At 47.1% G+C, this 14670-nt stretch overlaps 9 protein-coding genes across 9 annotated transcripts; 4 read left to right on the top strand and 5 right to left on the bottom strand.

The window, feature by feature from the left end:
* Positions 1-1267: 1267 nt before the first annotated feature.
* LCP9604111_9755 (uncharacterized protein) lies at positions 1268-2205 on the bottom strand (the record flags this gene model as incomplete). The annotated part of the gene is made up of 4 exons (XM_039078044.1): positions 1268-1443; positions 1514-1584; positions 1637-1795; positions 1859-2205. 4 exons carry the CDS (start codon positions 2203-2205, stop codon positions 1268-1270), a joined length of 753 nt encoding a protein of 250 aa, XP_038924259.1.
* Positions 2206-2537: 332 nt separating this feature from the next.
* LCP9604111_9754 (transcriptional regulator family TF) lies at positions 2538-3447 on the bottom strand (the record flags this gene model as incomplete). The annotated part of the gene is made up of 2 exons (XM_039078043.1): positions 2538-3073; positions 3129-3447. 2 exons carry the CDS (start codon positions 3445-3447, stop codon positions 2538-2540), a joined length of 855 nt encoding a protein of 284 aa, XP_038924258.1.
* Positions 3448-3729: 282 nt separating this feature from the next.
* LCP9604111_9753 (ribonuclease III) lies at positions 3730-4945 on the bottom strand (the record flags this gene model as incomplete). The annotated part of the gene is made up of 2 exons (XM_039078042.1): positions 3730-4749; positions 4826-4945. The coding sequence occupies 2 exons, from the start codon at positions 4943-4945 to the stop codon at positions 3730-3732; spliced, it is 1140 nt and encodes a 379-aa protein (XP_038924257.1).
* A 225-nt stretch (positions 4946-5170) lies between these two features.
* On the top strand, positions 5171-5661 carry LCP9604111_9752 (mitochondrial 37S ribosomal protein mS33; the record flags this gene model as incomplete). Its single annotated transcript, XM_039078041.1, has 4 exons — positions 5171-5203; positions 5261-5469; positions 5524-5573; positions 5633-5661. 4 exons carry the CDS (start codon positions 5171-5173, stop codon positions 5659-5661), a joined length of 321 nt encoding a protein of 106 aa, XP_038924256.1.
* A 644-nt stretch (positions 5662-6305) lies between these two features.
* LCP9604111_9751 (U2 snRNP complex subunit CUS1) lies at positions 6306-8045 on the top strand (the record flags this gene model as incomplete). Its single annotated transcript, XM_039078040.1, has 2 exons — positions 6306-6362; positions 6429-8045. The coding sequence occupies 2 exons, from the start codon at positions 6306-6308 to the stop codon at positions 8043-8045; spliced, it is 1674 nt and encodes a 557-aa protein (XP_038924255.1).
* Positions 8046-8496: 451 nt separating this feature from the next.
* LCP9604111_9750 (uncharacterized protein) lies at positions 8497-9027 on the top strand (the record flags this gene model as incomplete). The annotated part of the gene is made up of 1 exon (XM_039078039.1): positions 8497-9027. One exon carries the CDS (start codon positions 8497-8499, stop codon positions 9025-9027), a length of 531 nt encoding a protein of 176 aa, XP_038924254.1.
* A 507-nt stretch (positions 9028-9534) lies between these two features.
* Positions 9535-9771, bottom strand: LCP9604111_9749 (uncharacterized protein; the record flags this gene model as incomplete). The annotated part of the gene is made up of 1 exon (XM_039078037.1): positions 9535-9771. One exon carries the CDS (start codon positions 9769-9771, stop codon positions 9535-9537), a length of 237 nt encoding a protein of 78 aa, XP_038924253.1.
* A 785-nt stretch (positions 9772-10556) lies between these two features.
* LCP9604111_9748 (uncharacterized protein) lies at positions 10557-11506 on the top strand (the record flags this gene model as incomplete). Its single annotated transcript, XM_039078036.1, has 6 exons — positions 10557-10578; positions 10630-10688; positions 10745-10811; positions 10871-11076; positions 11129-11391; positions 11470-11506. The coding sequence occupies 6 exons, from the start codon at positions 10557-10559 to the stop codon at positions 11504-11506; spliced, it is 654 nt and encodes a 217-aa protein (XP_038924252.1).
* A 707-nt stretch (positions 11507-12213) lies between these two features.
* On the bottom strand, positions 12214-13680 carry LCP9604111_9747 (integrase zinc binding domain-containing protein; the record flags this gene model as incomplete). Its single annotated transcript, XM_039078035.1, has 5 exons — positions 12214-12658; positions 12733-12872; positions 12942-12987; positions 13038-13160; positions 13214-13680. 5 exons carry the CDS (start codon positions 13678-13680, stop codon positions 12214-12216), a joined length of 1221 nt encoding a protein of 406 aa, XP_038924251.1.
* Between the last annotated feature and the right edge of the window lie 990 nt (positions 13681-14670).

The following is a 14670-nucleotide window of genomic DNA, read 5'->3' as shown; positions in this document are numbered from 1 at the left end:
AGAGAGAGCGCCTGGTCACATGATCTCCTTTCGAGGCGTTCCCTCCGGGGGCCCTTCCGGGGGACCCCTTCCCAGGGGGGGGGGAGAGGGTTATTTTTTTTAATTGCTTCGCTTCGCTCCGCAATTAGAAATAAGAATAGTTTAGGGAATTACTTTTATAACTAATTAGATAAAGAGAATTTTATTAATTAAGATAGCTCTTAAAGCTCTAAATTATAATCGCTTTAAAAGCTAGGGGGTATATTAGAATCTAGGATAAATACTATTATTTTTTATCCCTAATATAGTTAGGTCATATAACTAACCAGGCTGGTTTTTCTATAGAAAAACGAACTTAGAAGGTTTTCTGCCCAAAAAACATCCTTTCATTTTATTTTGTTTATTTGATTACTAAGTTGTCTATCAGATTGTCATGTTTTCCGGACTATTATCATTTTTAGAGAATTAGAGAATTGATTGAGATTTTTCTACCATATATACATTCGCCTTACTACCGTTTTTCTGTCAAATACTTCAGGTATCAGCCTTCTCAGTACTGGGGTCCTGACAAATACTTCAGGTATCAGCCTTCTTTGTACTAGGGTCCTGACAGGTTCTAATAATATTAGCGCAAGGGCTGACATAATGGTCTTTTGGCCAAGCGGAAGAGACATGCGCCCAGGCATGTCCTTTATATGGTTAAGATAGATAGTTTTTTTCTACCGGCTGGATCTTTTCTACCGTTTCTTAGCGAATACTTTTTTACCAACTAGATTTCTATTTTTTTCGACCCAGTAGAGAGAGCACCCGGTCACATGATCTCCTCTCCGCCACTAGGACTAGTTTTATATTAGCGTGAAAATGAGTGAGACAAGAACTTTTGGGATGGACCTCCGTACTGTAGTACTAGGTGCCGCAGCACCGGATAATAGTACCAAAATTCCCCAGGTACTACAGCACCTATCAAGGCCTAATAATTATACTCATTTTACTCTTTAGTCTAGTATCCTACTACTCGTACCATAGAAAACAGTCCTCCACTTATTCGTTACTATACGGCCCCGCGCGTATTCACTACACAGGAACATTTTTAAAATATCATATTATAATTTATCATCAGTGAAGAAATAATGAGGCTTTCTATTCAACAAACATTCTCCCTTTGCATTATATGATCGAGAGAAGCTTGGAAGGGAAGAAAATACAATAGGGCTGTGCCCCCTCCCCAACCCCATTCAATTGTAATTCGATCTACCAGGAGCCTTGCCATGAGAATTTAAAGACTCAATCAACGAGTAGTATATCCACCATTGGCGAAAATGGTCTGGCCGGTAATCCACGCACCATCAGTACAGAGGAAGCGAATGATAGGAGCAATGTCCTCTACCATGGTAAGACGGTTGCCCATGCCATTTGCTTTGTGGAATTCCACAGCTTCTGGAGATTCCTGGGGATAGAAGAAAGCTGTTGGTAACATCTCGTTAGATCGTTTGAACGAAACGTATCCCTTGATTATTTGTAGTAGTAAACTCACGTGTATCCATTGGTCCCGGGGCGACATTGTTCACACTGATCCTGCGAGACTGAAGCTCCTTGCAAACACCCCTATGATAGATGTTAGCCAAGGACCTGAATGGACACTAGACTGGCAAAATACCGAGTAAAGTGCTCGACAGGAGCTTTGCTGCCGGCGTAAGAAGTATAGTAGCCAGTAAACGCTCCTAGGAGCGCAGTGACAATGCTGATGATCTTTCCACCATCGGTCACATGAGCAGCGGCTTCCTTTAGGACGAAGAACGCAGTTTTGGAGTTCACCCTAGAAAAAAAGTCTTGTCAACCATGCCCAGAGAGCTCGTGATGTTCTTCTCCAAAGACTTACGCGAACATTGTGTCATATTCGTCCTCGCTGATTTCCGTGATAGGCTTCTTCAGCACCTTCCCGACTGTGTTGACCACAATATCGACATGGCCAAAGTCACGAATAACATCTTCAAACAATTTTGTCACTGCAGCTGCAGAGGTGAGATCACCCTGGTAGAAGGAAACCTTGATCGAAGGGTTCTTTTCCTGGAGTGTGGCTTTGAGCGCAGCTGCATCCTTTTCGCCACTGGACGAATGGTAGTGAAGAGCAAGATTGGCGCCGACACTAGCTAGTTCAAGGGCACTTGCAGCTCCAAGATTCTTGACACCGCCGGTGATAAGGGCGACTTTACCAGTGAGAGCCATTTTTGTGGTGAAGATAGGGAGTAGCTGGGGGAGTAATGCCGATTGATAGAGATTTGATCTTTCCCCGTGAGGTGTTCATTCCTTATATGTTCAGCGACTGGACCTATGATGTAGTATACAGTACATATGTCCCAGATCCCGCATTAGTATGTGTTATCTGAAATCGGAAATCTGTGGGGCATATCCACCAAGAGATGTGGGGCGGGCTTTAGATGTGATATCCTATTTAGGAAATGCATGAACTATATATGATAGATGAGATCATGACATCATACCGATGGATATGCGGGGTTTTGATTGGTTCAATGAAATGATTTAGACTCTGCTGGGTATCACGAGCTCCCGAGGAATTGACCAGGATTCGGGTATGGCGGAGATTCACCCGGCACAGAGGTATCCATAAGGAAATACATTGCCGATCCATGTAAGAAAGCGGCATTACAGTCGATCCAAAGCACCATCCGCTGGAGCAAGCCATTCAAGCCTAGTGAAGTAAGACCCCCTCGTAAACTAATGAGTCGTGCGAGACCCTGCATGTGGATATTATAATTCTCGAGACTGCCGAACATGGCCTCATAGCTTGCCATCTTTGCTATGGCTCCTATCAAAGCGTCATGTACATTCTCGGGCTGCCGAGCATCAAGACTGCGATTGATGGATAGTACAGCTGTATAACGAAAACCGAGGAGATCGATTTTCATACTGCTAGGATCGACCTGTAGGGAGGCATAATGCGATGCAGCAAGAAGAAGAATGACAGAGAATAAAGCGGGCTCGGTCATCACCAATGGAAACCAAGTGGTCCTCAAGAGGCCGTGGTTTCCAGGTAGGTCAAGCTCGGGAATATCAACTGCCATGTGTATCAAGTCTTACCATATTAACAAAGTCCACCTTGTTTAAATCAAGTTCAAAAAGTAACTTACAGTGATCGACCAGCAGCGGAGTCCACGGTTGACCCGAGATAGGATATGACTGGAAAGGGTCAACTCGGAGTCCGCCTATTTGAGGCAATATCGACGGTGGTTCCGGTTTAAAAGAATCGAGCCGGAGGCCGTTTTGAAATCCAGCTCCATTCACATCCTGTGCAACACCTAGCAAGATCCTTCGGGTTCGCTTGTCTCGACGCGCAGATTGCTTCCATTGATAACGCGTCACGTGAGATCGGACCTCGGGTGCTTTGGCGAGCTGAAGGGCGTCACTTGGCTTCTGAACGTTGACGAAGACAAATTCCATACTCGTCATTCTATGATATAGATATCATTCGGCTTGCGCGGCTTCCCCAGCCGTCTCTGGTAGAGGTCAAGAGACGGATAGAGGTGAGAAGGATTGATTCCTTGGGGAGAATCAATCTCGGATTTACATATTCTCCGCCGAAGCCAATGGGGTTCTAGGAACGTCTTTAAGCTGCACAGTGCAAGGGTGGACTCATCGGGTGCTATTTTATTTTATTGAGTAAGAAATGGAATGCGAGATCTAGTAACTTGAAGAAACCGACCCGATCAATCGTGAAATATGACCAAGATTTTAAGAGTTAGACTCCCATGACTCTTTCGCTGATATGATCTCAAGAATCAGAGGCGTGTTCAGCAACGTCTTTTTCGCTGCTTCGTCACCTGCAGCTGCTTTACTCAAACCCTGACCGGAACCCAGAAACCTTTTGTCCCATCCCCACCCAGTGAGATATAACGCGACGAAGAAATTTTGTGTACCGCCCTTCTGCTGAATTGATGGACGCTCCTCTATGTATTCAAGCTTGACTCTTTTCCCCATAATTTTCTTAGCAAGAGCCTCCTTGGAGCGTAACTCCCCTTTCTGATGTCCCAAGTTCTTGAGAATTGGCACCCATAAACCTGCTAGCCAATGCTCGGCTACTTCATAGCCAGAGACAGGATCGGATAGTATGATTGCCGCGACGTAGGCTTCGAATACGTCGCCTTTTGTTTTGGTCCATCGCTTTGATGGGGTGTTGTAGTTTGGCGGCACAGCAACCCTGCGGTCCAAACCAAAGCTTTCTGCGAAGCCCGAAAGTGTCTCATTCTTAACAAGCATCTCCCGAATCTGTGATATCCGACCTGCTGGTAAATCTGGAAATCTCTCCCAGACGAGTTTGGTTGCAATCAGCTCAATGTATGCATCGCCTAGGATCTCGAGTCGGTCGTAGGTCGTGTTTTTATTGTTGCTAAGAGCTGGATGGGTAAAGACAGCAAGTTCAAGCTTGTGATCCATGATAGGGGGGAGCTCAAGGCCAAACGAGCCATTGACCGACTTGGGACTGTGATCTGGGTGGCGTGATATTGGGACCTCACCAGCTATGGAAGGATCTTTGGAAGGCAATTGACTCTTCGTCGTACGAAACGTGTCATCCAGCCTCGAAATTGCATCCAAAATCTCCGAGTCAACACCAGCGAGATCAGAATCGGTTGATATTTCTCGAACAAGGCGTTGTAGAAGAAGTATACGAGAATGGTTGCTGGACTTGCCCATGCTGTGACTGACAATAATAGAGGAGGACTTAGTATCCGATGGCCGACTTGATGGTTGAACCTTTATGCAAGTAGATGTTAGAAGGTCACTCGAATCAACAGGAATTCGCTCAGTGGGATGAGAACATGGTATTCACCTTAGGCCGCTTTTGTGAGTTTTGTGTGCCATCTGACCCAAAGACAGATGATGATCTTTTAAGATCTACCACTGGCCTTTTTAAGATTGCTGGATTTTCTATCTCTTTGGCTTGAGACATATCGACTGTTGTAGCCCCTGTTCAGTCTTAGTCTAGTTTTCCTCTTGCGCCTGGAGGTAAAAACATGGATGATATGTAGGCGGTATACTTCGGGAGGTCACATGACCACCGGTCAAACTTTCTGTTGCTACCGAAGTTCAATGACACCTGTCTACCAAGTCGCTGTGAACAGCTGCTTCACCCTTCTTCTTGCATATGATTGTTCTGAACCTTTGAGAAAGCAAAATGGCGTCAAGTCGGATCTTGGATCTAGTTAAGGTTCATCCACCTTTTCATTGCGCTGTGCCGACATTCACTAACTGACAATTCCTCTAGACCCAATGCCGCATATTCTCTCTTAATTTCAACCCGCAACGGCTTCGACTTGGAAACAAGATCTTGAGACAGCGGTTGCGTGGACCAGCGCTTGCAGCCTGGTATCCTAAGCAGACTGTGTCTTTCCAAGATTTACAAAACACTTATAAGCCTCTTGGATTGACAACATTTGACGAAGCCGAAGATGACAGAGAAGAAGCTATTCAGATGTAAGAATTGTTGTCCCATGTCACATACACTCCTACTAAACATTTGATTCATAGTGCCAAATTGCGAGGGAAGGGCCGGCCGAAGAAGAAGCGAACTGCTGCAGGTAATTTGCTCCTACACCTAATGGTTACTTGACATGATCAAAATCTAAGACTCGAACAGAATCAAGATCCGCAAAGAAGAAGAAGTAGACTGTCTGCTTAACTTCCAGGGCTCTGCTAAGCTCAACATTGCACCATTCACATCAATACTGGCATACATTCTATAATCGGATTATGTTTCTATGATGTGGCTGGGCTAGTGAACTACAGCTTCGCAAATCTATGTAGATCCTTTGCTTTAAGTGAGGATTGTTTAGGAACTTATTTGCTATCTTTGCTGATAGAGCTTGTTCCCCCCATTTTGTACAATATTATCTTTTTTTTTTACCTTTTTTTAGTGTCTACTAGGTTATTAGCACAATACTGAATATTCTATACAAGTAGCTGGACTAAACATATATTAACTATATAATAAAGTATAGTTAGTTAACTAGGTCATGAATTGCGTAACAAATGACAAAACCTCTCCGACCACGTGAGATTTGTACCTAGTGTAGAAAGATATAGGCGGTAAGGCATCGGGTGAATGCACGTGATGGCAATTGAGATGCCATATAACTATTTTGTTTTCAACCTTGTCCCCCACTCCATTGTCTTTCGCTAGCTGAGTTTATCCCTTGCACGCACTTGAACCAAGCTGCCAGTACCACGTCTCTCCGGAATATTCTCCGCTTGGCACCGCGTTAATTCTCGGCACCGCGTTAATTGAGCGGTTGCCAAACCTTCCAGCGACCATGAAATTGAGCAAGAACCAGCTCAGAAGAGCCAAGAAAAAGGCCCAGAAAGCCGAGGTAAGACATATATATCCCTCGAAACCTCTCAGCCGTGGCCGATACAATGCTAACACTGCTACAAAGACTACAAATTCCATTGACAACACCATCGCACGAGAACTGTCATCTTCGCCAGTGGCTACTGCTCAAGATGCACCAGCTGATACCAACACTGACCTGCTTCCTGACCCAACCGATCCGCTATGGGAAATGTACAAAGGTGTTGCCGGAAAATTCGACGAGACAGTGAACGACAATTCATCGAAGGAGGCTGATAAACCCGAGGTCTTCTTTGATGGTGATGAAATACCCGACGAAGAGCAAGATAGCGAGCCCAAGATCTCCAAAAAGAAGCGGAAGGAAATGAACAAGCTATCCGTTGCTGAACTCAAAGCAATGGTACGAAAGCCTGAGATTGTGGAATGGACAGATACATCTGCCTCTGATCCTCGACTCCTCGTTCACATTAAAGCCCATCGCAATGTGGTTCCGGTACCCTCCCACTGGTCGCTCAAACGAGAGTATCTCTCATCCAAACGGGGAGTGGAGAAGGCACCGTTCGCTCTCCCAAAATTCATACAGGAGACGGGAATATCTGAAATGCGTGACGCCGCTTTAGAGAAGCAGGAGCAGTCAAGTTTGAAGCAGAAGCAACGGGAAAGAGTACAGCCAAAGATGGGCAAGCTGGACATCGATTACCAGAAGCTTTACGAGGCATTTTTCCGTTTCCAAACCAAGCCAGAACTGACTCGTTACGGTGAAATCTATTATGAGGGCAAAGAATACGAGACCAATCTCAAGCATCTCCGACCTGGTGAATTGAGCGATGAGTTAAAGGACGCTCTTGGTATGACCCCGGGAGGCCCTCCCCCGTGGCTTGTCAACCAGCAGCGACATGGTCCCCCGTCTTCCTACCCAGCGCTGAAGATCCCCGGCCTCAATGCGCCGCCTCCACCCGGCGCGTCGTGGGGCTATCAGCCTGGGGGTTATGGAAAGCCACCTGTCGATGAACACAACCGCCCCCTATTCGGAGGTGATATCTTCGGCGTTTTACAGCCTCAACAACATGCCCAACAAGGAGAGCCGGTTGAAAAAGAGCTTTGGGGAGAATTACACGAATCAGAGGAGTCAGAGGAGGAGAGTGAAGCCGAGGAGGACGACGATGAACACGAAGAAGAAGAAAGTGACGAAGGTGGCGTGGGTGCAGGGGCTCATTCTCCTAGTGGCATGGAAACCGCTAGTGGAATCGAATCGGCAGTCCCATCTGAATTTGTTGGCGCCGAGAATGTTTCCGGAGAGTTTGATGTGCGCAAACACCATCGTGGTACCGATACCGAGGAATCTATTCACCCTCGGAGTGCTTATCAAGTCATACCCGAGAAACAAACGAACGTGGAAGGCTTTTTCGGGGGTGATAGGGCATATGACCTTAGCGGAACAACAGGCAAGCCTCCTGTTCTTGGTGCAGATGACCAAAGTCGGAAACGCAAGAAGCCTGGAGATGTTGAAGTGTCTGTCAACTTGGATGCAATTCAATCTGGCGATGGTCTCAGCAAAGAGAGCCTCCAGAGCATGTACGAGTCACAGAGGCAGCAGCAGAATCCACCGAACTGGGGTTTCCAGGAGGACTTGAGTGATATGATTGCACAGGAGCACCGCAAAAGATTCCGAAAGGAAGAGGAGAGACGGGGAAAGCATTAAGGATGCTTCTTTTACTGTGATTTTCTATTTTTTTTCTTTAGGGGTTCCCGGGTGTGCTTCTTTTCATGATGAGCATTGGAGTTTGGCTGCTTTGGTTCATACTCTAGGTTGCAAGGAAAGTTTCTAGCCTTTAATGTATGGTTAGTTCTGAATGAAATTTCTTATTCTTATTGATTAATCTATGCGACTTCAAGGGGAGTACTTTGTAGATTTATATAAATAGTATTCCAAGCATCTTGCGTAGTTTTGGTATGTATGTACATATATCGAGCCCCAGTCACGGGAACTGATTCTAAAAGGGGTTTAGCTTGGTCCTTCCATCTACCGCGATTCGACCCTTCAATTCCTTATACTATCTATCTACTTTCACCCTTCTCCCCAGGAGACGGAGAACCCAGAATACTTTGAACCTCATCTCACCTCCTCTAATATCCATATTCTCCGTGCCAGAATGGACTGGGATCGCAGAAGGTTCGTTGGCGTATCCAAACGTTTTGAAAGAAAGTTTCTAAGTATTTCCCTAGATTTGATGAACGAAGAGGTGGAGAAAGCTATCGTCCCGCCGAGAGAAACGGTCGTTCCCCTTCCCGGGGGTATGAAATTCGTCACCGGCGTTCGCCACCACGAAACCGAAGCCCTCCTCGACCACGAGCCGACACTTGGGTACCGTCAGCAAATAGAGGGTACGGGCGCGTACGGAGTCGGTCACCACCGCCATACCGGCGACGCTCACGTACTCCTCCGGGGAGAAACTTTGGCCCACCCCCCTACGAAAGACGACGATCTCCACCAAGAAGATTCTCGCCCAGAAGAGATGACAGGATCAGATCACCGCCCCAAAAATGGCGCTCGAAATCGCCCTACAGTGATGGCAGATCACGCAACGCATCCCGTGCTCGCAACAGCCCTAGACGAATGCGCGATACAACCCCTGGAAGCCAAGTCTTCCGATCCGCGAGACGAGATGGTTCTGCTGTCTTGAATATTGACAAACCCCCCCGAGCTTCCTCTCCGAGAGCACAGCCAGAAGGCTTGTTGCCACAGAGCCCAATTCATGTATCGCATCGAGGCCACTCTCGTGATGTGGCGAAACGAGATGTTTCACCTGCACAAGCCTTGGCCTCACAACCCGCCCTGATATCTCGACTTTCATCGTCGGCTATAGAAAAGCCTGTTGTGGCTCCCGAAAAAGCTCGTAGTCGGTCGCCGATTCGCTCCCCGGTACCCTTGCAACGGTCGTCGAAACCCCAAGGTCGATCTCCGCACCGGGATCAGACCTACGATACGGAGCCTTTTCACACACAGCAACGCCCAGATCATGAGGACCGAGCACCAATTGGCAATCCTTCGCCTTTTTCGATTCCAGAGAGAGAATCCCAGACAAGTGGGACCAGGGTTGGTGGCAACATCCCGACTCAACCGAAAAATCACAGTGCAAGCCCACTTCCACTCCCGCCATCAGGACCTTATCAGGGACCTAGGCCGCCATCTAACCAACATCGTGGTCCTCCGCATGTCTCTTTACTATCCGCGCCGACTCGTCCTCGTCGCGGACCTGGCCCACGTGAAGCTTGGACGGGGTCACCGCCGGTACGTCGCGGGCCTGTTGCACCTTCGCAAGCTCCACCAGCAGGTCCTCGCGCTTCTTTCTCATCTCCGGTACTAGGTGGCAGTTACCGACATCCAACTTCCCGGCAACCCGGCACTCCATGTGTGACTCAACCATTGGCTCAGAGGGGGATCAACCATCTTGCGGGGCTATGTACTATCATGCCGGAAGGTCGGAGTCTTCCGTCGCTTCTAGATCCTGCTGTGGAGAAGCGGTTAGCTCAGCTTGATGTCGACAAAGAAAAACTACTTGAGCAGATCGCAGAGACACAGAGGTCCAAGCGAGCGGAACTTCGAGACTGGGATCGACTCGATCGTGAAAGCTCAATATGTGCTCTTAAGAGCGAGCTAGCTGAAGGTCATCTCCAGCGAATGGCCGATGAGAGCATTGGGGGTGGAAACTTGTTCTAGCGAGGCAAATGTAAGTTTGCCCTACAACGTCACTATATCTCGGCGTTTTACTATCAAGGTATTGGGCAGGTCTAGGTAGCGATTATGATTGTATCAATATGACGACTTGACGACATTATGCATTTCGGCGCTCTATAAATATGTAGGGAAATAGTGTAGATACTTAAGATGCCGCCTCCTCGCTGTAGGTACAAATATATACTTATTTTGCCGCTTCGAAAGGCCTTGCCAAGAGGTACCTCCATGTACCTCCATGCCTTCCTCGCTGTCCTGTGTAATACATACCCATACCATACACGTATTGTACCTGATCTGCAAGTAATTCGAAGTTCCCCTTCCATTTTTTGCCTTCGTGTCAACAACTCAGCTATTTTGGTCGAGTCTCCCAATTCTCAGACTCGTCTCCCTCTCTCCTTTCCTCTCTTTTCTTTCTCCCTCTCTCTCCTGGCTTAGGTCACTATTCACTATTAACTCAGATCCGTCTTCGGCACAATGAATATCTTCAGGTTATTAGGTATGGCATGAAAACTAATGGAAAACCAACGCGATATACTAACGATTGAAGCCGACTTCTCCCATTTGGCGTCGATCTTCATGCTTCTGCAGAAGATGAAGACGTCAAGCGTATGTTTTGCTATCTATAAGGCCACATATGACTTGCAACTAATGGCGCGTCGCAGAGTTGTTCCGGGTTGTCGTTCAAATCGCAGGTGCTATACCTACTCGTTTTTGTCACTCGGTATCTTGGTAGGTTTCGACGTCACCGTCAGCTTTATGTTGATCATAATCACTCATGCGCCTTATAGATCTTTTCTGGACGTTCACCGACTCCCTGTACCTCACTACGTTCAAGCTTCTGTTTATCGGTTCCTCGGCCTACGTCATCTACCTCATGCTCAACGACTACAAACCCACACATGATCCCAATATCGATACTTTCAAAGTTCAATACCTCCTCGGAATTAGCGCGGTGCTCGCGATTCTGTTTCCGCGCGATTATCGCATCTCCGAGGTTGGTTCCATGCTGTCTACGGTGTAGAAAGAACGGGACTAACGTCATGTAGATACTCTGGACTTTTTCCATTTGGTTGGAGTCGGTTGCTATATTGCCACAATTATTCATGCTGCAACGAACCGGGGAAGCGGATACCATCACCACCCACTATCTGTTTGCTCTGGGACTATATAGGGCACTCTACATCCCCAACTGGATTTTCCGCTATTTTACCGAAGCCTCCTTCCAACGTTCCTTCCAGCCTGTGAGCATTATCGCCGGAATCATCCAAACTTTGCTTTACTCCGATTTCTTTTACATTTACTACAACAAGTAAGCTCAATTCGCTCAAAGAAACAAAAAAAACAGACGTATGATGCGGACACTGACCTATGCGCTTTTTTCTCCCAGGGTTTTGAAGGGCAAGAAGTTCTCGCTTCCTGTTTAAAAACCTGTCTACTGTTTGAATGAGTTGAGGAATTGATGATCTTCTAAAGGTTCGGAGATGGAGTTTCGAATCTGATCCACTCGGTCCTATATTTGCCTGGAACACCGTGGTCGCCTATCTCACAAGCACCGAGTGCCTTGAACCCGTGCAACCCCCCTCAAGCGCCGACGCTGGGAGCTATGAATTGATGTTTTCATGTCGCCAAATCTGTATGCATTTAGAAATGGTCACACGAGGCTCCAATTATACCGCAATTGGCTACTGAACATTCGAATATCGAATACGATCGCGGACCATGTGCATATCTGATTGTTGTATATCCCGATCAAAGAGGTCCTCTCGCCAAAACTTCTGTAATTTTCGGTCGTTGGTCTACTGTTGTACAATGCAAAATTCAGAATTCAGTCGTTCGATTATTCAGCGTATTTTTGTGTTTTTTTTTCCCTCTTGTCATGTTCTTCCTTTTTTTTTCCGGATCCCTTCCTCCCTTCCCTCCATTCAATATTGGCGTCACTCAAAACCCCGTAGCGGATGGGAATCAACTTCTTGCCCTGTCCGTGTGTGCCACTCATCAGACTTGTCGTTCACAAGGAAGCACAAAAATATCTAGAGACTCCTGGCAAGGTATACTTTTAGAGAGCACACACTTAGTGTACCCTGATAATACTCAAAAAGCAACATCCACACAAGTCGACCAGAAAGGCCAATCAATACTCTCGCTGAGGTGCAGCCCCGTGCGGGACATATCCCGTTGTATAACTCAATTGGGACGGAGGAATGGATAGGTCGGCGGAGAAGGAATCCAAGGTACCAGCAATTGAGTGCGAAAGATTGCCCATGGAACCCTGGAACGAGCGAACTCCGTTACCTAGATTCGAGCGACTTTGCACATTTTGATGACTATCTAGCCAGCCACCATGACCATGTAAATGACCAAAATAATCTGCTTGCGTCCTGTCAAGGGGAAGTTGACCGGCAAAAGTCGATTCTCGTCGCGAGATTGGCGGCGACGGAAGTTTGGGGGATCGAGAGACCATCTCCAGTCTGGGGGAGCTTCTTCGCGAATTAGGCGGCGTCAATCGAGAACCCCCACGGCGCACCTGACAGGTTGGGCAGATCTTGACGAAGCGGGAGATCAGTTCCTTGGGAACCCTAATGAGATAGTCAGTGGCTGTACATCAGACATGTTATGTACATAATATATAGTACGGCACGGATTTTCCCACCATGAATATATCCGTCGGACCTGAGCAGATGTCTTGTCTCGGCCACCATGCTGGCATTGCTGATGAGCCTTGGTGAGGATCTTGAACAATTTTTCCCGAATCGCAACCGGCTTGCCCTCGTGACAGATCATCTTCCTATGCTTTACATCGCAACAAATCACTCGTCAGCATCGATTGAGATCATATGTACCGGGACAGGCGAGACTTACATCAGATCCCACAGCTTGGAGCTTGAACATCTTTTTGACCCAAAACCTGATTTGTTTAGCAAGGCAGGTAATTGATTGAACCAAAGAGACCCATACCGAAATTGAGCAGACTCCACCGCCGTATCTTTGGGGTCAATCAACACAGTTCTGATGTTACGGGCCCTCCTAGCATAGATCAACGCTTTATCTTGCTTCTTGATGGACAGGTCCTCAACATAGCTAGAATGAGATATTAGCATCGAGTCCATCCTGGTTGATCACGAATCACCCACTTCTGCATCAATTGATCAAACTCCTTTACATCAGGGAAGCCGCTAAGTGCGGGAACTACAGCCTCTGACAGCAACGTAGCCTCGTTATGAGACTCCTGGCTTTCAATCTCGGTTTCACCCAGCGGGTCGCGGGGCAGGTACCTCGGCCCTTGAAGGTAGCGCGACTGGGACATGAACTGCGGCGGATGGTGCAGCCGGGGGTCATCCGGGGTTGTCATCGATGGAATCGAATGTTCCGACGTATACTGCAAATGCTGCAACCCCGGAGACAGACTCGACTGTGGACCGTAGGGATGGCCAAACTGAGACCCATATGGGTTGAAAGAATGTTGAGGGAAATGATATGAACCAGATCCATGCGTGTTGAAGTCATGGCTCTCTTGCTGACCGTACGAGCCAGGCATTGCCATTTGATGATTCATGAGGTAGGCATCATTCCCTTCGTTGCGCCTTGCAAAGCTGCTCATGATCGATACCTCACTGAGTCGGAATGCCACTTGATTCTTTTTCGGCTCACGTTGATCCTTCAAACAGATAGAAGAAGAAGAAGAAGAAGAAGAAGAAGGGGTAAAAAAAAATATAGAGAGAAGAAAAAAAAAAGCCAGTATACAGCGAGTCTCCGAGGAAGGTGATGATGATAATGATAGTGAAACGAAGACCTGGCTAACTCATTTGCATGTAGTCGAAGAAGAATTGACACAGTACCCTGGTACACCACAGCAAGTATCACAAGAATAATTGAACAGTGTCTATAATATCTCGGTGCGAAAGTGAGATATAGAGAGAGAGAAAGAGGAATAATTCAGAGAAAGCCCATCTGGAAACGGGGTAGCAATTCTATTAAAAAGACCTCGATGGACAAACAGTGCAGGACTGACATGGCTGATGCCCAAGATGAAGTGCACGAGACCATGTCGCGACAGATATAGTGGGCAGAGACAACAGACGGCATCCCTGGAAGACGAACAGGAAATATTCCACAGAGAAAAAGAAATGATGGAGCCAGGCGAGTCGAACAGAGCTCTGTAAGGTACGGAAGCATATTAGCAAAGCTTGCAGGGAAGATAGCGGCATGGATCTAACAAAAAAAGAAAAAAAAAGCAGTGAGAAAGGACTGGGGTTCGTGGTCAATTCTCTCCGACCCGCCGAAGGTATCGAAGAGTGGAAGCAGGCTGATACGACAGCGCACAGAAGGAATGGTGATACGGATTCCTGCCTTTCCTGCCTTTCGATGCCCTGAGGTCAATCAGCGCCACCATTCAAGAAGCCACGTTGAGTATATGGAAGTGGACAGGCTATTCGAGGCACCCTATCGGAGACTGTGCTGACTTTGGGGGGGGGGGGGGGGGGGAAAAAAAAAATAGGGCAAAAGGATTTTGCCACAAAAAAACCGGGGGGGGGGGAAAAAAAAAAACCCCAATAATAAAAAAATTTGCCCAGGCATCAAAACAAAACCC

The sequence above is a fragment of the Penicillium roqueforti genome (genome assembly GCF_015533775.1).
Source record: "Penicillium roqueforti strain LCP96 04111 chromosome Unknown scaffold_74, whole genome shotgun sequence".
NCBI classification, from domain to species: Eukaryota; Fungi; Ascomycota; class Eurotiomycetes; order Eurotiales; family Aspergillaceae; genus Penicillium; species Penicillium roqueforti.
The sequence above is the reverse complement of the archived record's forward strand: the minus strand, read 5'-3'. Positions and strand labels throughout refer to the sequence as shown.